Consider the following 24,998-nt stretch of genomic DNA (forward strand, 5'->3'; position numbering starts at 1 on the left):
CAGTCGATCCTACTCTTCACCAGTTAGCTATATCGGTTCATATGACTCTTACATACATGGCTCAGGCTCGGTTCTTTACTCTCATTCCATGTTCACTACTTGTTTGCCAAGTCCACTGTGGTGTAATATTGTTAATGGGTACTGTTTATTTAGTGTTGCACATACAAATGCCATCTATAATTAGTAGACAAACAATATATACTTTTGTCTAACATGAAGCATAAATCTATAAGGAAATGGCCAAATTGTTTGTCAGTACAAGTGCCTAAAAAGTGCTATCTGGCTTTTGTATCCAATGCTTAGCCATTATACTGTCAATCATGGTTAGACTTCTTTTCTCCGTAGGTAGTCTTCTGTGAACTGATAATGTAAAAAAATCCTAACTGTGAGACTAATATCTGCTTGTCTGAGTACTTAAAAAAGAAAAATCCATTCTGCCTAATGGAGATAGAAATGGCAAACTAGCACAACAGGTGAGCAATGACAAAGAATGTATCTAAAATGGACATTCATGCTTGTTAACACATCAAATTTCAAGTCCTACCTTTTTATCTTAAACTAGTTTAGCTAATATTCCAGTTTAGAAAGGAAGCATTTAATGTGCTCAGCCATTATAAAAGACCTATGGGTTTACATTTACTTTGCTGTAAGGCAGCATTTAATTCTAGTTGGGTACATTGACCACAACAAATTGAACCCATGTAGAAATGCTGAGCACAAATTAAATTTATTTACTGCATGTAAATATAACATTAACTTTCACATTGTACAAGAAGTGAATGTGTTTAGCACTAGAGTGAGACTGTATTAGCTGCTCAGCACAAACAGAGATACAACGTGTCCACCAAAGTGTGTACAGCAAAGTCAATGCACTTCTACTAGCACAGTAGCAATGATATGGTCATATTTTTGTGAAATATGGCTTTGATTAGGCATGGGTCTTCTCAAATTACAGCTTTTGTTCATGACACACAATATTTGTGGTTTTTTTCTTTTATTTCATATTCTGTGGGGTACTATTTTGTCCCAAGCTGTACACAGGCACTAAACAGATCATAGTCAAGAAGAATCATTTGTTGTTTGTCAGTCTGTTGGTAGTCTGAGGATATCTTTATTAGCTCTACACAATGCTCTAGACATTATCCCAGAGAAATCACCTAATTAACCCTTTGGCTGCTGTGTCCCTGCTCACTTGTCTTGCTCTGCTGCTCCCCAAGTGCTGCGAACGCTATTAGGCACAGCCTCTGGGTTTTCTGTAAGTGCTATTGATCTGTGGAAGTGTCCCAAGCTATTGGTCCTCTCACTGCTGTGGATGAGTTAAAGTGCACTGAGTCATAGGTACCTGCACACGTCTGATGTGTAAACACGCAGAGCTGTATTCCTGCACCTATCTTCCAGCAGGTGTTTAGAGTTCCGAGTGTATATTTCAAGTGTGTGTTTCTACATTTGCTGCTGTGATTCTTCTTCGTAGAGTTCAAGTTTGCTTTGCATGTTTTCAGCAACTGTAACTTTGCATTCATCTGTTCTATGAGAGAACTGTCACATCACTGTGGTCGCAGAGACAGAGAGATCCTGGAGATACTTACTGGAGCAACAGTGAGGATGCATTCTCTGATGTTGGTAACAGTAATAATTCTATAGTGGAATTATGGAGTAATAGTCCTTAGCCCTGTTCATCAGGTGGTACAGCACACCAGTTTGATGATTTTACAAGAGGTACAGTCAGTGGCTTTTCAGAATCCAAAGAATCCAAAAGTGATAGCAAAATGCTTCTGACTAGAGCATGACTTAGTGACACATTTGATTGGAAACAAACTATTTCCAGCCATTTAAGCATAAGTTTGATGATGCGGCTTCAAGATACGAATGTGAACTGGCTAATTACTCAACCATTCTGTAATTTTTTATGATATTTCTGTCAGAAGGCCTGTTGAAGTTTATAGCAGATGAAATAAATCAATTTTATGTGCACATCAGAGTAAATACTCCAGAATTAGTACAATCACGACTGTTAAAGTGGAAGTATAATAGATTTGAGGAACTTTATTGTTTGTTGCTATTTGTTTTCTAAGAGCTGAAGTTAAAATATTGAAAGTAAGTGATTATTGGTCCAAATATATACTTTTAAACACACCAGTTTTTTGGCAAAATTATGTCCCCCATCCATTTTATTTTACTTTTGAGAATGCTGCACTTTAGTGCCAACTCTGTGAGTACAGAAATGGAGGTGACAGTTTGTTTAAAATTAGAAACATTGTCAATAAAATATGTACAGTGTTTAACAGTGCATTTAGTCCACATCAGAAGCTTTGCTTTGTCGACAGTCTCTTGTTGTTCTAATGTCTGTTATCTTTTAAACAATTTATTCCATCCAAGCAAAGTAGATTTGGAATAAAGACATCTGTTCTGCATGACTGTCAGAATGCATAGCCGCATGTTGAATTTCTTTGTATATACAGGTACAACAACAGAAATTGGGTTCCACAATTTAGGGAAAAGTAGTGATGTAATGGCATAATTTATCAGACTATATGTGGAACAGGGACATATACTGTATGTCAACAACTGATATTCCATCCCAGATCTGTTCCTCTGGCTTCACAGCCACAGAAGAACCATAAACATCGCTGTTCATAAGAATAGGTGCAACACGTCAGAACTGCAGAATAAACTGAAAGGAAGAGAACTTGAGTTTAAGTCAACTGAGAAGATGCTTGCTATCAGGTCGCACGATAAAGGAAAAGTGTGGATGTTTATCACAAGTAACACAACACATGGATTGACTGCAAAACCAGTGAAAAGATAAAGAAACCCCAATGCACTGTAGATTACAATTTGAGTATGGGTGCACTTAACCACTGTGACATTCTAGTGAGCTCAGAAGGATCAGTGCATCAGATGTACCAATGTGTACTGCACTGTGTTTCATGACTTAACACACAAAGAACTGTTACAAATCTTCAGGAACTGAAACTGGTGGTTGGAATTATTTGATACTGCTGAGTAAATTATTTAAAAACAAAAGAATTGCAAAAAACAAGAAAAATATAAAATCTATTTTTAAACTTTTGCAGTGCCAGTCCATGGCTTGCATCAAAATTAATAGATTCAATAGATGTAAAGCAGTTTGCTGCCAAATGAACAGACTTGGTGTTTCAGAAGCTACAGTATCTATTCTGTGTGTAATGTAATTACAAAGCATACATTGCACCATTAAAACAAAGCTTATTCATCTTCATGTGCTTATGCTAATTTTTGACAGCGAAATTTATCTAGGATTGAAAATACGTACTGCATGTTGAAACAAGTATTCAAATGCTTAGAGTTCTTGAGTTAGAAGCTTTTTTTTTTTTGACAAGGTGAAGTGCACTGGTGACAAACAGACTTGGTGATTTACAGTATCTATACTGTGTGTAACATAAAAACACAGGATTCATTTTGCCAATTAAACAAAAACTGCACATATTCATCATTTTTCAGTGTGATGAAATTATTCCAACACGACACAAATGAGTATGTTCCGGTATCATGATTTGTGGGCCGTGAAAATTGACTAAGAATGTAAATAAGGATTGAAAGTACATACTTGGTATCATAAAAAGTATTCAAACAGTTAAATTTCCTCACTTCAGAGCATCTCACAAAATCAAGGAATATGCTGGCAAGAAACAAACTTACTGTTCACATAATGCCATACCTATTTTGTTCATGATGTAATTACACAGCATACATTGTGCAAGGAAAACAAAAATTGTACATGTTCATCTTCTTACAATATTTAAGATTATCCTCATATAACTTAGACAATTATATTTGTGTTCACGATTTTTTTCCATGAATGTTGTTTAGGAATGTAAAAAGGATTGAGAAACTGCATGATGTAAAAAGTATTCAAATGCTAAAAGATTCCAGGATTGAAGCATCTCTCTCTCTCTCTCTCTCTCTCTCTCTCTCTCTCTCTTGAAAAAGTAGTATGTTGGCAACAGACAGACCTTAGTCTTTATATGCAGCAATATCTATTCCATGACTCAAGTAAATACACACACTACATAGTGTTGGTTAAAGAGGTATTATACAAATTCATCTATTTATGGTGTGATCAAATTATTCCCATGCAAAGGACAAATTTTGTAATCAAAAAGATTGATTTTGGCTTTGAAGTTTGCCACAGAACAATTAATTTTATTCATGTACTCAAAATGTACTCAGATGAATCAAAAATGTTTCCAGCAAGCTCTTAATTTCCCTTGTGAATTGTTGGTGAATGGCTTATTGGGTTAGCATGCACCAACAGCACTGACAAACTGGAAAGAGTGGATGTGCAGATTAAATTGTTCAGCCCGCAAGACACATCTGAAATATATTCAGAACAGCACCAGCAGGCCAGTGCAAGTTACTCAGCATGCAGGTAACCATTCCACAATGAAGGGTCCAGGCACAGGCCACAACGACACTGCTCTCGGCGTGGCCTGTGGCAAGCACATCTCTAGCATTGAAAGGATTAATTGCTCACATCCTCCAAAGAGGAGCATCTTTGTTTCAACTGGAAACTATACTTAGCACTGTCTTCAACTTGTACGTGATGATGGCTGTATAACAAATCAAGTTCTGTAAAGCCCACTAAATAAGATAAAGCATGACTTTGACAGAAATTCGAATCAAGAGTACATAGATGATTGGTGACTCACAAAAGTTTTATCTCACAATTTGTATTTGACTGCAGACCTTCTCTGGATGCAATAAACAAATAGTTTTAAACAACTGAAAAGAATAAAAGAGCATTGTAACAAGAAATGAGGGGCATGCTAAGATGGTACATGGTGAATGGAAGAAAACTTTTAAAAATCATTTCAGAAAACTGTAACAAAGGAGTTCTTTAAATGATAAAATGTTTGCTAAATATGGCTGAGTATCTTTATTTCCAAGATTCAAAAATTTCAGTACTAAGGTATTATTATGTGGATACTGTAGCTTGATAAGAAAACAAGAACACAGAAAATAAAGGGACTAGATGTAAGAGTATACAGGACTACAAATTTTCCACCAAACAATACAGAAACAAAGTAGAATTTATACAAATTGCACATAACTGTCACAGAAAATGTGAGTTAACCATAATTTTTCACTCAAGATGATGGTAATTAATAAATTTTAAACAAAATATTATCATTCACTTCAGACAGAAAACTTTAACCTTCATCGCCCTAGGAGGGACATTGTGAGTAAATGGCATGTACAGGTATGGTTTTGAAATGAAAGCTGTAAGAATTTTAAATAAAATGAAGTAAAGGAGACCACTCACTGAATAGCAGAAGTGTTGAGTCATTGACAGGCGCACACAAAAGGAGTGAAAACATGCTAGCTTATGAAAGAAATCCTTTATGAACACACACTCACACACACACACACACACACACACACACGTGCCTTTACACTGTGGCAGCTACACACTTAATGCTGGGTTTGCAGTTTGGCAGGTGGATTAGGATGAGATACGTTTGTGTTCAGTGGGATAGGTAGAGGAAGGAAGTGGTGGGAAGTAGGAAGAGGGATTGGAGATCAGTAGCTAGTGACTCTCAGAGAGGAAGCAGGTATGCTGGTTAGGAATGTGGAAGGAGCAGCGGCAGGTGAACAGGTTAAACATGCAATACACAGGTAACAAGGCCAGTAAGGCATAGCGCACAATGAAGATGATGTGGAGGCATGGTTTGGAAGGGGTGACAGGGTACAGAAAGGGGAAACTATTGGGTAGGGGGGGGGGGGGGGGGAGGACATAGGGTTAGCAGGGATTGAGGCCAGGAGGAGTGCAGGAGCAAAGGATATGTTGCAAGAATAGCTTCGTTCTACATAATTCAGAGAGGCTGGTACTGGAGGGAAGAATCTAGATGGCACAGGTAGTGAAGCAGCCACTGGACTTGAGCAAGTTGTGCTTAGTTGCATATTGTGCCACTGGCTTGTCAACTTCGTTGCTGGCAACAGTTTGGCAGGAGCCATTCATTCTGGTGGGCAGCTGGTTGTTCGTCATGCTCACATAAAAAGTTGTGTAGTGATTGCAGCAGAGTTGGTATATTACATGGCTGCTTTCACAGGTGGTCCTGCCTCTGATGGGATAGGACAGGAGTAAGAAGTGCTGGGTGGGTGAATCAGGCAGTTCTTGTATACAGGTCTTCCACAGAAATATGACCCTTGTGACAATGGGATGAGAGTGGGAGTGGCATAGGGATCGAGCAGGATGTGTGGGTTGGTTGGGCAATGGAATACCACTTTAAGAGGCATGGGAAGGATCTTGGGTAGGATGTCCCTCATTTCTGCACATGATGATAGGTAATCAGAGCCCTATGAAGGATATGGTTCAGTTGCTCCAGTTCAAGGCGATATTGGGTGATGAGGGTGGTGCTCCTTTGCAGCTATTTGTTGGGAGCGGTGGGAGGATTGGGGTTGTATGAGGTTATGGGATGGGAAATCTGTTTGCACACTAGGTTTGGTGAGTAGTGCCTGCCTGTGAAGGCCCTTGTCAGTGCAGTCCCGGATTGTGTGTCTAGCTGGCACAATTTACACAGGTGTGTGTGTGTGTGTTTTTTTTTTCCAAAATATAGCAAGCTTTCATTCTCTTTCTTGTATGCCTGTTAAACTCAACATTTCTGCTGTTCAGAATAAGTGGTGTCCTCTACTGCTAAATCATTTCTATTCTGCCAGAACTTTCCTTACTCTGTTTGTATGAATTTACTTTGTTCCTGTATGGCATGTTGGATAATTTACAGTCTCAAGGACTCCTATGTGGACTCTCTTCATTTTTTTATGTTTCTCTTTTCTTATTCTTACTGGGATGTCCATATAATTAAGGCATAGTGCTGAAAGTGGCCAACCATGGAAATAAAGTTTTTTAGTTGGATTTGGTGAAAATGTCATTTAAAGAATTCACTATGATTGTTGTAAAATTAATACAAATGTGTTCCTACATTATGAAAATGCATACTGATGAATAACCATTTACAGTGATTATACAGGTTTAGTCTAAATGATGGACCCATTTTCAAAAATTCACATGTATTTAGCTACAAATCCACACTGAAAAAGCTTTTACCAATGAAAAGAGGAAGTTTCAAAGTTTTTGGTGGACAGCAGTGGGCGGGTAACGATGGTTTAAGAAGCGACCGATAGAGTTCCTGTGACAATAGGGCCATCCCGTTTCACTGTCAGTTGTGAGTGAGATGGCGACTGTGAAGCACAAGGTTTTCTGCATTCTTGAGTTTGTGAAAAGTGATTGGAAATTACACTGCAGCAGGCATTTTGTACCAAATTTGGTATTCAACCACTAACTCACAAGAGCATTAGCCATTGGCTTAAGCAATTTAAACAACGTGGAAGTGTGTGAAAGGGAAAAAGCACAGACTGACCAAGTGCGTCAGAGGATGATGTCCGACAGATTCAAGGAAGTTTTGTGCACAGCCCAGTAAGTCTACCAATAGGGCCAGTCAACAACTTGGAATACCCCAACCAACTGTATGGAAAGTTCTGAGATGACATTTGCTGTACAATCCCTACTGGTTATGACTAAATAATTATTAAAAACTAATTTATTACAAATTATTAAATTTATTACATTGATATCAAACATAACAAAAAAATTTTGAAACTTTCTCTCTCCATTCATATAAAGCTTGTTCATTTTGGTTTTGTACTTGAAGAAATACGAAGTTTTGAAAATGGGTCCATCATTTTGAATATCCCTGTATAGCTGAGAGGTAACAAGAAAAAAGATGGGACTGTACTTGATTCTCAATGACAAAAATTAAATTATCATACAGCTTTCTGTATCCATGATTGTCATCATTGACTTTCGATTTGTGATCTCCAAATTATGTAGCATTTATCACCAAAAGTGAATAGGAAAGTAAAACATGTAAAGAGATCAGTACCATACATGTTTCATTCTTTTTCCCATTGAGTTGAACTGATATATAGTCTCATGTTACACATGACATTTTGACTGATGTCACTGTTATCATATTCTAGTGAAGAGGCCAGAAGATGATTAGAAAGTTTACCCAGCTGTTAAGCTAAGAGCTTTATATCACATTGGAACAATATATAAATTTAAATTTATGCTTTCCCAGCGTATACAGCTGGCAAAGAGTTCTCGGGCTTCCAGCCGGTAGGCGGTGTCTTCAAACTGCGACGTTTCGACGAGTGACATACTCGTCATGTTCGCCAGAAGATGACGAGTATGTCACTCATCGAAACGTAGCAATTCTGAAGACATCGCCACCCGGCTGGAAGCCTGAGAACTCTTCGCCAATATATAAATTTTCTTTGTGATTTATCTTTGTAAGTACATTTTGGTTTTCACATACATACCAGAAACAATGTGTGACCTAGATGTATTCACAATGAGCTTTGAAACTGATAAAGTAATGCTAGGAGAGTTCTGTAAATTATTTGGCATTGCGTAAACCATTTTTATCATGTTACCTCATCATCAACATATGGTATCAAATGAATTTTGTCATGAATTTGCAGAATAAAAATATCTGCTTCCTTACTTGTTTCTACATTTTATGCTTTATAGCTGTCATGTTACACCTATTAGTTCTTGATTTTTCAATTATTTATGCATTATTTTCCCTCTTTTACCTATTTGTACTAGTTGTTGCTTTATACTATTCTATCGACTGGTTTTATATCATAACTGGAGGGGGTAAGTGCTCCTTGCAACCTTGTATCACATGAAGACACCATAAAAAGTTGAGTAACAAAATGGGTTAAATTAAACAAATAACCATGACCTAGCTTACACAAAATATTGATGTATTCTTATAACCTGCAACAGATTCTTTCTTTTATGTTTGCAGTGAAACCATTAATGTTCACATTTTATAATTCTTATTGGCATAATACAATCATCATTTTATGTATCTTCAAAATTTTTTAATAACTTTAAATTTTCAAAATTATTAACCCTGCAACAATTGGTAGCAATAAATTTAAAATATCACATTCACCTGTATGGCACATATGCACTATCTATGAAATTATCTATCCCTATTTCCAATGTACATACTTGAACTGAGACAGGCATATCGCAGATTGAAAAGTGAAACAGACAGAATGAAGTAGGAATTTCTCTATTTAACTGCCTCAAAACTCATTTATCTACTTATTTGAACAGTACAGCATGTCTCTATGAATCCAAACACTGCACCAATCATAAAATTGTAGGAGAAATACATATTTCCAACCAATTATAGGACATCCACACAATGCAAAATGGTAAATATACCTCCCTGTATAAATTGGGAAGTATTATATGGCATGAAAGCTTGAAACAGTGCACACAGTGCCAAACAGCTAAATGCAAAGTATGAAATTAAAGTTTCAGTCAGTCAGTGTTCAAGAAAGAATGTAACACAATGTCCTAGAGGTATCACCTTGCATCCAAATGCAATCATTTTCATGATACATTCAATCAGGAAGAACATGGTGAACAGCGCATTCATGATATGAAGTATATCCTCGAACAATGCTGGAGCATCATGGTACTGAAGAAATAAAACATATAAGTTAGCAATGGACCAGCACAACAGATTGCAGAGAACCGTATTATTTCAGTTAAAGGGATCAAATTCTACCCTAATTAAATTAGGGATACTCAGTTATGAAATATAAATTCACCAGCACATTTAAGTGGTGATCTGGATAATGTAGTTTACTCTAATTGTTTCCAGTACACACATAGCAGTAATGAACACTAGTAGTTACATAGCATGCCGAGTGCTGGATCAATGCCACACATGTCTCAGAAATTTTTCCATAGCTTGTAGTATGGCATGCAAAACTTTCAGAATTAATTACAGTAAATTTGTGGGCATTGCTAAAGTTATTTACTTAAAGTACTTCATTTCAAATGGGAATGAAGTTAAAGACTAAAACAATACTTGAATTCTCTGCAATTACACAAACACAATTCCTAGTATGATGACACCACATTCATTCAGAAATTCTAGGCTGCACACTTTTTATTTTTATTTATTTATTTACTTTTGAAGGCCTTCTCTTATTTCTCCATTGTATTTGGTTTAATTAAACTGCAATATGGAAAAGGTTTCTTAAAAAGAATTTAGGATACAGCTGAAACATTACATTTGGAAATATTAATAAACAATAAAATATGTAGTATCAAAGGTTTTACTACAATATATAGGTCATGGCTTTAAATGTTGTCACAATGGACATAAAACACTAATGGAAAAAATGATAGATTTGACACTCACTTTTTGAACATTGGTATTTAATATAATTTTAATGAATAGCCAGTCACTAAAGTGGAGCATAGCCAAAAGCTTATTAAGAGGCAACACTTTCTGCACTAGATAAATATTTCTGCTCATTGTTTTCTGATGAATATGTTTATAACAATTATCTACAAAAGTTACAGAAACAATATTCAGAGTGAGCCTATGGAAGATAAAAGAAGCCCTCCTACAGCTAATATAAATGTTTTCTTGGAAAATATCTCCTAACAGTACAACTGCAGGCAAGCATAAACTGATATCCACTTAGGTTGGCTACACCCAAGACAGTCCAGATAATTTTCACTGAATGCAGCCAATTTTTGAAAGCCAACTACTAGAAACCTAAATAAACTATTTTGTGATAATATTGTAAGTAATAAAAGATTTTTTGTTTGTTTGTAGAACATTCTCATATCAGGTGCATTTTTATCGAGTTGTGAAACAAATCTGTCTACATTTAATACAATTTTTCCAACTCAGAAAGATGTATAGCTACATTTTTTTCCCAAAATGTAATGGACCTTCATCAATGACTGCATATATATGCATTTTATGATAGGTTTCCACCCTCAAAATAAAGTAATTTGCATACCTAAACAAAAATTTTGAAAAAAGTGAACAAAAAATTAAAAAAAAAAAGGAATTGCAACATAAATGTAACTACTTCAATAACAGCTGGCAATGAAATAGTTACAAGCTGGATGAAGCACTGTTCAGACTTCTTCATTAACACGCCATTCATTACAATCAAAATTCCATTAAGCTTCACCTGCATATGCAATATCACAGTGCACTAAATCCCTCACAGTACACAAAACACTTCGATGCAGCAATGCGAACATACATACATCTTCAATGCATGCACATGCATAAATTGCAGTAGCATGCTCATCCCATGCAGCTTTGCCCGTGACACACATCAAGCTAAACTCATACGTGCACCCATAATTACGCATGCAAATTTTACACTTAATGCACATATCCAGCATGCCATGCAACATCAATTTCTGGATTCCAACCATTCTCACACAATGAATCATACAGCATGCAGGGTAATGTAAAAGTATGGAAAACAGCTGTTGTTATTTTTCAACATGAACCATGTCCTCTATGTTTATAAATTTTGGAACTATGTTTAATTAATTCAGCATTCTTACAGAATAAATGATGTAGATGTAAGACAGTGACAAATGATTTATAATGGTTGCTGTCTGCACATCTGCGTGGTGAATGTCAGGAGGCTCTTCTAATAGATCATACAATGTAATTTCTATAAACTAACTTGCACATCAGAAATATTTCCACATTTTACGGTGTTAAAAATAATACCTGACAATGGAGCCATAGCTACAGGATGAGAAAATTAATTAAAACATTTGAAGCTCATTATCTCAGATTTAAGATAATGGTGAAGTCAATCTGATAACCACTGGCATAATTTTCTTTAACAGTTCATACTGATGTTAAACCATGGCTCCAATGTGTTCACACTAAACACAATGTCCATCAATAAGAGTAAATCTGCTTTGTTAGTCATTCTTCATACTACAGTCATAAATTTGGATTTGTGGAAGAAAATTGCAAATAACAATGAGGTGGTTAACAAAACAGGAACGTTTGCAACATATTTAAATCTAAAATCATAATTCTGTTTACAGCTTAAAAAAGTCACCCATTTTATGACAAATGTTGTTATAGGCCATATTATATCTCACACCAACATTTAATACCTTGTATTTATCCACAAAGAAGCAACAGGGCATCCATGTTGTTTCCAAATGCAACAACATGACCAACTACTTTGTATTGCTACATTTTTCCCAGCGGAAAAAACATGTAATGTGTTCAAACAATGTTAAAATATTCCAATGCCAGAAATAAAAATTATCTCACTGCTCAGAAGGTAAAATACTTGATGTTCAGAATCCAACAAAAAAACAACTGAGGAGCTATTCAAATGATATATTGTATACTGACTACATAGAGGAATAAACCAAGATTTACCCAGCATTTATGTTTCATATCTATAATATTTGTAACTCAGCCCTAAGAGTAAGTAAAGAGCAGTTGTCACAAAATATTGCAAACCAATTCCTGTTTTGCTGTACCCATTTTCTATATTTCTTTTCTGTTTTATGTTAGGGATTTCCTTACCCGAACTCCATAAGCGACAATCTTGAGAATACACTCAATGGTAAACATGCTGGTGAATCCGATGTTCATGTAGTGGAGAGTATTCTTGTATAATGTGCTTTGGTTGTCATACTAGAACAAATAGTGAAGAAACCAAGAAAACACAAATAAAACCAAATAAATAAGAATCACAATCACAGTCACAAAAAGAAATCATTCTGCTAGGCACCACTGGCATTAAGACACATTTTAGGCTAAGCACACAGAAGAGAGAAATGAAGCCATGTGAACAAAACACTTTTTTTGTAAGAAGCTTAACTGTGAACCACATGTTGTGTAATTACTAATAACATGATGATAATTTTATACCATTTTTTGCACTGTGATAATTAATTCAACCTTACGTGGCACTGGCAAAACATCAACAACATTATCAAATATATAAAATGAATATCCTATCAAATTGCAAAAATTTCCATGTTAAATAAATTCATTTAAACTACCTGTGACACAAACAGCACATAGTGAAAATATATGTTTCAAGAGCGGCATGTAAATTGTAATTGATTTTCTGGATTTTTTTTCATACATAGCATTGTCTGTGGTTAAATACAGTGCACCAAAAATGAATTATCTTTTTGTACACTTTACAAAGAACATCAGACTTGAGTATTACATACTTTTGGGAAGAGAATTTTTACAAATAAAGAGAAGAGTTCTGCTTATGTTGTGATAAAAAAGAAGCAATCTTAGCTGCAGAACATGAAACATTAAATATATTACAAAATTTTGATTGAATCAGCTGTGACCAGCAGAAAGAGTGATACAGTTCCTTCACCCTCCACCAAGAAATAATGTGTACCTTCCTGTGTGTGTACATGTGTGTGTGTGTGTGTGTGTGTGTGTGTGTGTGTGTGTGTGTGTGCGCGTGTGTGTGTGGGCGCGCAAGCGCGCATGAGCTTGGATGTGCATTATGCACCTATGTGCCAAATAATGCATGCACGTGTGCACGTGCACACAATAACAGAGAGAGCTACTCTGAGTGAATGAATCAGTGAAGCCACATGTTATTCAACATGCATGCATATGCAGATTGGTTTGGGAAAGGAACACATGCACAAACAAGATGAAAGCTGGTATATGTGATAAAGTATCCATATTTGCTATACAAAATGTATGAGTATATTCTAAACAATTTACATATCTACACCAGAATCTAAATGATGAGGTAAACATTAACTTGTTTTGTAGCACTGAAAACGGTAAAAAAAAGCACACTGTGCTTTTTAACACTCATAAATTCCCAGATGTTTTCTGGTAGCAGGGCAATTCGTACAGTAATAAATCTTGAATATTACATGAATTCACACACCCTTGTATTTGTAAACGGTAAGAATGCACTCTGTGAGTTGTTTACTGGATTATATATATAGCAAATAGTGAAAAATTTCATTAACAGTATGCTACCTGTAGGACTTTTGTGTTAGCAGTTAACTCTTTGACAAAATGTAGAAAGTGTTACACTTAATTATAAGTACAGTGCATTTACATATTCCTATGAACTATCATTGTCCAATGATAATTAAAAAGTGTAATGAGCTATTCAATGAGACAGCTATTGACTTTATAAGTAATGAACAACAGAATTTTTTACAAAGATCAATATTTGACGAGGCTCTCACAGTCTTCATAAATGGAAAGTATAAGGTGCAAGCTAAAGAAAAATATTATATTCCAGTAAATGAAGTAAAATGTCAGACCAATCAGTAACTTTATGTGATGTCAAAATTTTGTATACTTTGGTGGGAGCAGTGAAAGGAAATATGTCATGTTTACTTTGAAGATATCAATAAGCACAGTTGTATATAAAAGAATTATATGCTTTACAGGATGCAGAGGCTATAATTTGCATGGCTTATGACTTTTATTCTTAGTCACAAATAACTGTACTTGTATTCCACTGATATTCAAAAATAAAATGGGGTATCAGTCCAGTTTTATAAGGACAGAGTTGAAATAAACTGTAGCCTTGTTCTATTTTGGTATTCTCCAGAAGTGATTATGTGAAATAATGAAAAACATAAATTAGGATTGTAAGATGGAAATATAAACGCCACTTTTGCTATGATTTCAGTGCTCTAACCATTAAACTTCTTCAGTATCTGGTATCTGAAGCCAAAATTAAAGACACATAAAATTGGCAACAAACATAAAGAATGAGTCAGTTCCCCTTGTTCAGTACAGGGAATGCTGATGGAAATAAACTGTATAAAACACACAAATGGAAACACAAGCAAAGCAAAGAAATCAGTACATTAAATGAACCAGTATCTAATTCTGATATGCTGTTACTTTCTTACTCTGTTCATAACAGAAGATAAAACCATCACCACTGAAAGCAAAGAATTGGAACTGCTTTCACAATGTCCCTAACACAACTAACCTAATTTAAAATGGACTTTTTTAGGTATTCATTTACAGCATTCCAGTTTTTTCTTCAGACAAACTGCCAGCTGTAGTGCAGATAAAATTTTATTTGTTATTTCATACTGATTAACATGTCCTCCTACGAGAAAATTTTTGCATATGACACTGGGAGACATACAGGAATGACAGAAAAATTATGAAACTATTTTTTTAAAATATAAAAGTAAGTTCTTCAGCACATTATTTGTGAATGTTATTTTACAACACAGTGTGCTCATGAGGTGTCAAATTACTGGGCACATCACTCAAATTTCTTGAGTCCTGCGAAAACTTAAAATGATATTACTTTGAGAGGATCCATATGGCTTCCCCAGTGTTGTCCATTAAGCTGAAACCAGACTTTGAAGTGATGTGTCAGTGTGCAGAAAGGAAAGATAACATAAATTCAAACCTTTAGGTAGAGGCAGAAGAGGAAATACTGCCCACAAATAAGTAGCTTTATGTGTATTTTATGATCTTCATTGCAAATATGCTGATTAATAATGTGTTCTTGTAGTATTAATGTGTTGTGAATAGTCACAACTGAGCATATGTTTGATTCTGCTAGGTTCCATATTCACTCCCAGAATAATCAATCATCTGTTACTAGTTTTGGCATCCCAAAGGGAATAGCAGTCACCTGTGATTACTTTCAAAGAACTAACATACATTTCTTCCACCCTCTGCTGGGCACCACCCACTTACATATTTTCCCCAAGCTCAATTTCTATGCAAAATTTTATGTGCGGTTCAAAGCTTCCATTTCAGCTTATTAATTTTATGATTCACATTGACAATTTGACAATTAATGATCTTACCTCATGTGATCTTTCACTGTAATCAAAGTTTCATCCATTATGAAAATGCAAAGTCTTCCACAGCAGAACTCATTTTCAATTCTGTCACTGTACTCTGAAAAATCTTCTGTTGCATGAAATCTTATGCCCTAAATGACATGCTCTTCATACACTCATTTTGAAATTTAGATCTTACAATAGTACTGGCATGAAGCTTGATAAACAGCTGTATTTGGTAACATTATGAAATACATACTAAACAGGAACTACATTATAGTAAGTACAGCGATTTCTTCTCAAAATCAGTATGATATTTGTTTGCTGATCCAGCTCTAAGGACATCATGAATTCCTAATATTACTTCTTTCTTTTATAAGCTGACTGTATACAGACAAGCTACAGAGATGTCAGAATTTGAAACTACGACTGTGGTCATTACTTTTGTGTAGCATACTTGTAAATGTCTGTGAAAACAGCTGTATGAGCAATCCATCCAAATATTTCAGTATTAAGATTGGTTAGGTAACTTCCTGAGAAGTGTGGACACAACTGGAAGATAGAGTGGTTAAAAAACTTGGCTTTGAACCAATATTTCAAGACATTCCCTTATCGGTATCAGAGTCCCATTTTTTATCTAGTATGGAACAAATTAGTTCATTTCTCTCCTTGGATGTAATAAATCAGAATGTTTGTCTTAATATCTAATGGAATATGAAACCATATCCAACATTAATTTCAGCACTGTTGTAATATTAGTTTCACAGTTGTATGTATTAACATAATATAGAATGAAAGAGAGAGTTTCACATTAGTGAGAAAAATGATATGCAGAATACCAGTTGTTGAAGAATGTTAAGCCACAGACTCAAATTATGATTATTACTACTACATGATTATATGTCTGGAAATACTGTTTGGTATGGTTACAGATAATTTATTGTAAAACAAAATAAACTAGTTGTAATGCTGTAATGCCGTATTTTTGTAATCTATGTTAAAGTATCAATATGAAATCAGAACACTGTGTGTATATGACTAGGGGATATCATTATGGTAAAGTTACGTAAAAAAACAAAACGTTATTGCTGAAAACAGCACAAGAAAATTAGAATTACTTTGTCAAAAAGGGACACAGTGTTGGAAGAAAAAAAATTGAATTTAACAACAAGCAACGCAGTATTACAAGGAAATGGAAATTTTTAATTTGGACAGGCAATTTATAACTGCCGAATCTCAGAATATGGAAAAAATGTAATTGGAAAATGTTTGAACTACAAAATCATTGAAGCAAATTGAGGCGGTAGACAAAAATATGGAAATACCAAAAACCACAACACATACCACACCTAATATGGTCAGGAAAACTGTTGTCATTCAAAACAGCTTCCAGTCATCATAAGGTAAATAAATACAGGCCGTCTATGGTTTTCAAGGAAATCTTACACCATTATTCCAGCAAAACAGTGGCAAGTGCAGGTAACAGTGATGGAGGTGGAAAGTCATCATGCACACTGCTCTCTAAAGTAGGCCACAAAGGCTAAGTAATATTGAGATCTGGTGACTGTGGAGGCCAGGGGAGGTGCGATAATTCATCCTCACAGTCAGTCCTGAATGATGTGAACTGTGTGAATGCCAGCCCTATCATCTTGGAAGACAGCATCACCACTAGATAACAAACATTGTGCCATGGGATGGACCTGATCAGCCAAAATTTTCACATAATCCTTGGTTCTAATACAGTCTTGCAAAATAACCCTGTCACCCATGGAATACCACAATATGGCTGCCCAAATCATCACTGAAGTCCAGCCATATCCCCCTCTTCAGATTTAAACTTGGCCAAAAGCTGGAAACAATGTGAAACTAGGCTCATCTGACCAAATTACTTTTTTCAATTGCTACAAAGTACCAGTTTTATGGCTTCAGCACCAAATTTGCATCACAGATGAAATTTGCATCAGTGATAAGTGGTTTTGCAATTCCAGCTCACCCTGCAATTCCCTGCTTATGGAGTCCTTCATGTTGTTTTTATGCTGACAGGATTTGTGAGTGTGACATTGAGTTGTATAGTGACTTTTACAGCTGTCATACTCTTATTTTTTTGCCACAATCCTCTGCCAACAGCCGGCCGGTGTGGCCGTGCGGTTAAAGGCGCTTCAGTCTGGAACCGCGTGACCACTACGGTCGCAGGTTCGAATCCTGCCTCGGGCATGGATGTGTGTGATGTCCTTAGGTTAGTTAGGTTTAATTAGTTCTAAGTTCTAGGCGACTGATGACCTCAGCAGTTGAGTCGCATAGTGCTCAGAGCCATTTGAACCTCTGCCAACACTGTCTGTCATGATCGCTCAACAGACACTTTAATCCACAGTGACTTTGTGGATGACGTTTTCCTGCTTTTCCTGTGTGCACTATAAACCTTTGATACAGTGTCCCCTGAAAGACTTAACACAATTGACTCCCTTGGTTATGGAAGCATCCACCATACGAACACCAACAATTTGCCCACATTTGAATTCACTTAGCTCTGACATGATGCATTCACAACTACACAGGACATTGTTCTGACCATGACTGACACTTACAAGATATTGAGGTCACTGCACAGGTGCCATTTGTGGAAAATCCAACAGCGCAACATACAGGCTTGGCTAGTACCTGTATTTAAGTTCAAGCATGCATTTCTCATAGTGTTCCCATATTTTTGTCTAAACCCTGTAGCTTTGCTGTGTCACAAGTAATATTAGCAGTCTCTGTAATGCCACTGGGACTTAATATTTCAGGAAGTACAATAATAAACAAATGGGTAAAATTTTCTGACAAGTAGATGATTTTACAATGAGATGCCACAAGAAACTATGGCATCAATATAAGCAATCAGTGGTAAGTGAAAAGCATGTGAAAGAATAAAAATAGGTTTTAATAATATTAAGAAGGAAAAGGGAAGCAGAAATGGCACCTGAAGAAGACCTTATTTATTTATGCCAATGGCAAAAGTTTCCTTCATTTCAATAGCTTTTTTGCTTCTCTTAGTTTCCAGTGGAACATATGTAACAGATATAGAATTAGAAGAAAAAGTAATGTGAAGAGAAATAATTAGAGGATGCTGATTTTGACAGTAGTTGTGATTAATAATATTTCTTTCTGGAGTATATCATGAAATTATAAACCAATATTTTGTCTTATTAATATTTATGTCTGCTCTTTTCATGAATGATTGAAATTAAGTGAAATTATTTAAACAGAGTGAAGTTAATTTAGGTATAAGGTGACCCATTTCAGACTGTGGTAGTAGCTGTGCTAGGGTATGGTATATCCTCACATATTTTTAATTGTGCGTGGTGTACACACACACACACACACACACACACACACACACACACACACACACACAAAATGAGTTTCGAGAATGGAATTAGAACAAGTGTTCATTGGGTTTAATCAAAAAATACGAATAACATTCATTTTTTGGTGAAGAAACTGTCAACTAAGTTTCAACTTGGGATCATGGGATCATTGTGGAACTAATTATCGTAATACTTTTCTGCTTTGCTTTTTTCTTGTCCTACAATTTCAAAAAAATTACTTCATTATTTTAAAGAGGTAAGAGAAAAAAATAGGAGTTGTATTTGGCACAACAATTGTTAATTATTGCTATTTTTAACTCCAGATAATGGCTGAGATGGTTGCTTGTGGTCCTGTGGATCATGCTCACTGGAAAAGACAGTGGTGTAGTGTTACATGTATACAATGGAAGCACTACAAACGCGATGAAAAATAAGTGCAAAAATATCATTTATTCGACATCCACAAATGTTCTGAAGGGCAATAAAGAGACAATTAGGAAAAGTGAGAGCTAATGTGTGCAATGGATCTATCCCACACCAATATTGGCAGTGTAGAAATGTTTGTTATTAGTCTTTCACAAGAAATCATTAGTATTTATGTCAAGCAAGGCACAGTGGGTGCTCAAGAGATTTTACCCTTTCCAATAACTGGTTCTTGATATATACAATGTATCCCCCATGAAGTGAGAAGCAAAATCTTGCCTACAGTGAAGGAGACCATTGACCAGAACTAGTGCATTGTGATAACCAGTATTTGAACTCAGAATCATAGCAAAATACTTTATCTTAATGTTACATCCAGTAGTACAGCAGATTGCAAAAACATGTGATAACAAAGAAACAATGTGTTCCTCACAACAAAGTTTTCAAACATTACAAAAACAAGTGAAAATATTCTTCCAGAGTTATACGAGAATATACACTCCTGGAAATGGAAAAAAGAACACATTGACACCGGTGTGTCAGACCCACCATACTTGCTCCGGACACTGCGAGAGGGCTGTACAAGCAATGATCACACGCACGGCACAGCGGACACACCAGGAACCGCAGTGTTGGCCGTCGAATGGCGCTAGCTGCGTAGCTTTTGTGCACCGCCGCCGTCAGTGCCAGCCAGTTTGCCGTGGCATACGGAGCTCCATCGCAGTCTTTAACACTGGTAGCATGCCGCGACAGCGTGGACGTGAACCGTATGTGCAGTTGACGGACTTTGAGCGAGGGCGTATAGTGGGCATGTGGGAGGCCGGGTGGACGTACCACCGAATTGCTCAACACGTGGGGCGTGAGGTCTCCACAGTACATCGATGTTGTCGCCAGTGGTCGGCGGAAGGTGCACGTGCCCGTCAACCTGGGACCGGACCGCAGCGACGCACGGATGCACGCCAAGACCGTAGGATCCTATGCAGTGCCGTAGGGGACCGCACCGCCACTTCCCAGCAAATTAGGGACACTGTTGCTCCTGGGGTATCGGCGAGGACCATTCGCAACCGTCTACATGAAGCTGGGCTACGGTCCCGCACACCGTTAGGCCGTCTTCCGCTCATGCCCCAACATCGTGCAGCCCGCCTCCAGTGGTGTCGCGACAGGCGTGAATGGAGGGACGAATGGAGAGGTGTCGTCTTCAGCGATGAGAGTCGCTTCTGCCTTGATGCCAATGATGGTCGTATGCGTGTTTGGCGCCGTGCAGGTGAGCACCACAATCAAGACTGCATACGACTGAGGCACACAGGGCCAACACCAGGCATCATGGTGTGGGGAGCGATCTCCTACACTGGCCGTACACCACTGGTGATCGTCGAGGGGACACTGAATAGTGCACGGCACATCCAAACCGTCATCGAACCCATCGTTCTACCATTCCTAGACCGGCAAGGGAACTCGCTGTTCCAACAGGACAATGCACGTCCGCATGTATCCCGTGCCACCCAACGTGCTCTAGAAGGTGCAAGTCAACTACCCTGGCCAGCAAGATCTCCGGATCTGTCCCCCATTGAGCATGTTTGGGACTGGATGAAGCGTCGTCTCACGCGGTCTGCACGTCCAGCACGAACGCTGGTCCAACTGAGGCACCAGGTGGAAATGGCATGGCAAGCCGTTCCACAGGACTACATCCAGCATCTCTACGATCGTCTCCATGGGAGAATAGCAGCCTGCATTGCTGCGAAAGGTGGATATACACTGTACTAGTGCCGACATTGTGCATGCTCTGTTGCCTGTGTCTATGTGCCTGTGGTTCTGCCAGTGTGATCATGTGATGTATCTGACCCCAGGAATGTGTCAATAAAGTTTCCCCTTCCTGGGACAATGAATTCACAGTGTTCTTATTTCAATTTCCAGGAGTGTATGTGAGACAGACTTATGTCCTCTGGATCTAAGCAAAGTGACATTTGTAATGTGTAGTACATTACATTGACACAGCTTTAAGGCACACTTTAGATGAAAAATTCCTTAGTGAAGAATTGTCTAAGATTTATAAATCCATCCCGACATTGCACAGAACTGTAGGATAAAAGAAACACTGTGGTCTGGTGGCAAGGTTAAAAAATAATGTTACGTCAAGATGATAAAACCAGATGAGAAAGTATCTACATGATGTTAAGCTAATTCTATTTGCAAAGAAATAATTTTAAGAATTTGCTGTTGGAGAAAAACAAACAGGAAATGATGTCTTTTTATCAGACTGCTGTAACGGATGGCGTGACTAAATTCCTGCAATCTAGTACAGAAACCACAAATGACCTGGTGGGTGAAATTACACCAACCCAGCCTTTTGTAGAGCCATGGACTCTTAATCTACTAGATTCAGGATGAAGTGAAGATGTCAGTGCAGTATTTAGTTTGCTGAAAGGACATGCAGAAGCCTTCCTAAAAGAAAAAATTGCTAACAAGCTACAGGATTTTGATTATATGGCTACAATTATTCATCACTGTTTCAGGGAACTTTTATTCTGAGTGAGAAAAGAAAGAAAATATAAATCAAACTATTCATCATAAGTTAGAGAGCATAGTTTTGTAAGAAAAGAAGGAGCTCCCCATCCCCTTTCCAGCAAAGAAGTTCTGGAGTTGGTATTCATCAACTTTTAGGTGTAAAGATGAACCTGAGAGGTATTTCAAAATGGATGTCCCAGGTAATAACTTCCAGAACATTTTGTCTTGCTGGAAGGCCAATGCCTGAGCCTTCCCAAAACTCTCCAAACTGGGAAAAGAAAGTCCCATGTATTCCCACCAGCAGCACCGTAAGTGAAAGATATTTTAGCAGGGTAGGCTTAGTAGTATCAGGGAAGTGCTGCTGTATCATTCCAAATAATTTCAATGGCATTTTGTTAATTCGTTACAATAAGAGGTACAAGTATTTTATGAAGGCAATCATGGCTTATGAGACAAAATGCAAGTAATCTGTATAAACAGCTGCTACTTCTATAATATACATGTTGCACACCGTTTTGTATTCTGAAGTTACAGTTGCAAATAATTTTTTTCATTCTAGACACATAGCTGTCTTCATAAATTAAATATGATTATAGCAGACACAAGTTTTGCTTCTAGACACATGTTCAACAAATCAGTTGTGTGACCATTGTCTGATATGATGATGTTTCTAAACAAAAGACCAAGAAAATTCAAAGATCAAATTATTATTATAATGGAATAATGTATTTATTACATATGTACTTCTCATGCATGCAGTTTCATCAAATTTCATTCATTATCACACTTTGCCAGTTTCCATTCTGCTAAGAGTATGAAGAAATTTCTTTGCTCCTGAGCACCTGTGTTCAAGCCATGAATTACAATAGTTGCTGCCCCATCTTGAGCATCTTACAAAGTAATAGCAGCTCTGGCAGGAAGTGCAAAGATTGAAAAAAAGAAAAAAAAAACATAATTAAATACTGAATTAAGACAGCAGAAGGAGCAGTACTACAAGAAACCTTTCAAAACAGAAGAAGAAAACTGACTAAAAATAACAGCTCATTACCAGAATTAAGTTCACTGCAAAGAAATGTCAAAAAAAGGCAAATTTTTAATGTTTAATAGAAATCACTTGGTTCACTGTAGGTGAAAAGAAGACATAGCAGACAGAGTATGGATGTATTGTTATGGTCTTCAGTTCCAATACCGATTTGATGCAGCTGTCCATGCTAGTCAATCTTGTGCAGGTCCCCTCATCTATGCAAAACTACTGAAATGCCTACACCCATTTGTACCATTTACTGTAGTCAAGACTTGTCCTCCCCCCCCCCCCCCCCCCCCACCCCTCTGCCCCTTTCCCCTTCCTTCATCTCCACACTTCCTTACCTTATCAAACAGACACCTACATAAATAAGAGTTGATATTCTGCTTAACAAAAAGTGTATGCAACCAAAAGCCTCACTCTTCAAAAGAAAAGAAAATCAATATTTAAAGACAGAAATTCATGAAGATTGCATGCATACATGAGAAGTAATACTTCAACTCCTGGAATCTATGTTAGGAAATAAATACATCAGGAAGAAAGAAAAGAAGATTATGACGAAGAAATTAGACAATAATAATAAATTATGGAACAACACATAAGTATAAAAATACATGGAAAAAAGTACAGGTGATATTACAGGGAAAACATTAAACAGTACTGGAATGTCTCAGTATTAGTCCCAGCAGCCTCACAAGGAAAAAGATAAAATATTTTGAAAAATTAAAAAGCAATTACACCTGCCTCTTGCAATAGAAAAAGACCTGGATGTAACTGATAAAAATCTGCAAGAAACTGAAGATATAAAAAATACAGAGATCAAATCAAAAATAAGTTCAAAAACACAAATAAGTATATGAACAACAGAAAAACAAAAAACAAAACAAAAAGTGATCATATGAAGGTGTTTTGAAGAATGTATAAAGATAACTTTGCTATTTATATTGGTAGTTAAATGTGGTAAATATTAGCATTTGCAGATAACTGGACACCTGCAAGGTAGTACTGCCGTGAGGAGATATTTGTTGCTATTTTGCTTAAGACTTTCCTGATGGACTAGTTGCAGAAATGGTTAGTGAGCAAGACATCAGGTGGTGGCGTGAAATTTTCCACAATATTTCATCTGTGCAATTAACTGAGATCTTCAGGTGTGGTGAACACACTGCTGAACAGTGACTGAAGCCTCCTACGTGAGCCAGTCACAGAAGAAAACATGCAGACATAAATGTACCAAATTCAATGACAATTAGCGAAGATTTACTTATCAGTAGTGGGAGAAACAGCTATGCAACCTGTCGGACCATGAACCAAGAGCATTGGCACACACACAAAGACTGTCTGTCATTATGTGCACTCCCATCAGTCAGTCCAGCAACCTCTGTCAGGAGCCGCATGCCAACACATGTGTCCACACTGGAATATGCCTATCCCACTGTTGTCATCCAAATATCCATGTTGCCACTGAAGCATTGGCTGTTGAGCAACCAATAGCTACCCTTTGCTGTTGCTGTAATTTTGACATGGTCAGTGGTTTTGAGAAGCAGGGTACAATGTGCTGTTTGCACTAAGTGATATCACTATAGAGAGCATAGTAAGGAGGCTAGGAAAGAATCAAGTGTGGCACTTTCCTACAGCTGCAGGATATGTAGCACAAGCAATGTGATACACGACAGAAAAATCTGAGCCAGAGTTAAAGAAAGCTAGACAGGGAGTAAAAAGACTACAATGGGAGAGAGTGGAAGTGTGAGAACTGACAGATGGCTGACAGGCTGCTATGATTGTTTTAGTTTAAATTTTAACCACTGGTTTAACTAGACAATATTAGAAAGAAGCCTTCAGCATTTGTAGAAACAAAGTTCACTGAGGCAACAGAAGATGAAAGAGCATTGTGCAAATCCTGTACTAAAGAGAGTCAGGCAACAACAGTCGGATGATCTAAGAACAGTCATAAACAACTACATCCTGACAGTGCTGTAAGTTGAGCTTACATGAGACTTTATAGGGCATTGGTAAC

At 37.0% G+C, this 24,998-nt stretch overlaps 2 protein-coding genes across 2 annotated transcripts in view; both read right to left on the bottom strand.

Annotated features, from left to right (window-relative positions):
- LOC124554740 (voltage-dependent calcium channel type A subunit alpha-1-like) overlaps window positions 1–12,494 on the bottom strand; it is a 339,549-nt gene extending 327,055 nt beyond the window's left edge. Inside the window, exon 1 of the mRNA XM_047128387.1 lies at window positions 12,447–12,494. Within this exon, the coding sequence (XP_046984343.1) occupies window positions 12,447–12,494 (48 nt within the window). The remainder of the gene's footprint in view (window positions 1–12,446) is intronic.
- The window catches only part of LOC124556062 (voltage-dependent calcium channel type A subunit alpha-1), a gene marked incomplete at its 3' end in the record, with an annotated part of 507,834 nt that continues 495,330 nt past the window's right edge, over window positions 12,495–24,998 (bottom strand). Inside the window, exon 25 of the mRNA XM_047130091.1 lies at window positions 12,495–12,557. Within this exon, the coding sequence (XP_046986047.1) occupies window positions 12,495–12,557 (63 nt within the window). The remainder of the gene's footprint in view (window positions 12,558–24,998) is intronic.

The sequence above is a fragment of the Schistocerca americana genome, chromosome X (assembly GCF_021461395.2).
Source record: "Schistocerca americana isolate TAMUIC-IGC-003095 chromosome X, iqSchAmer2.1, whole genome shotgun sequence".
NCBI lineage: Eukaryota > Metazoa > Arthropoda > Insecta > Orthoptera > Acrididae > Schistocerca > Schistocerca americana.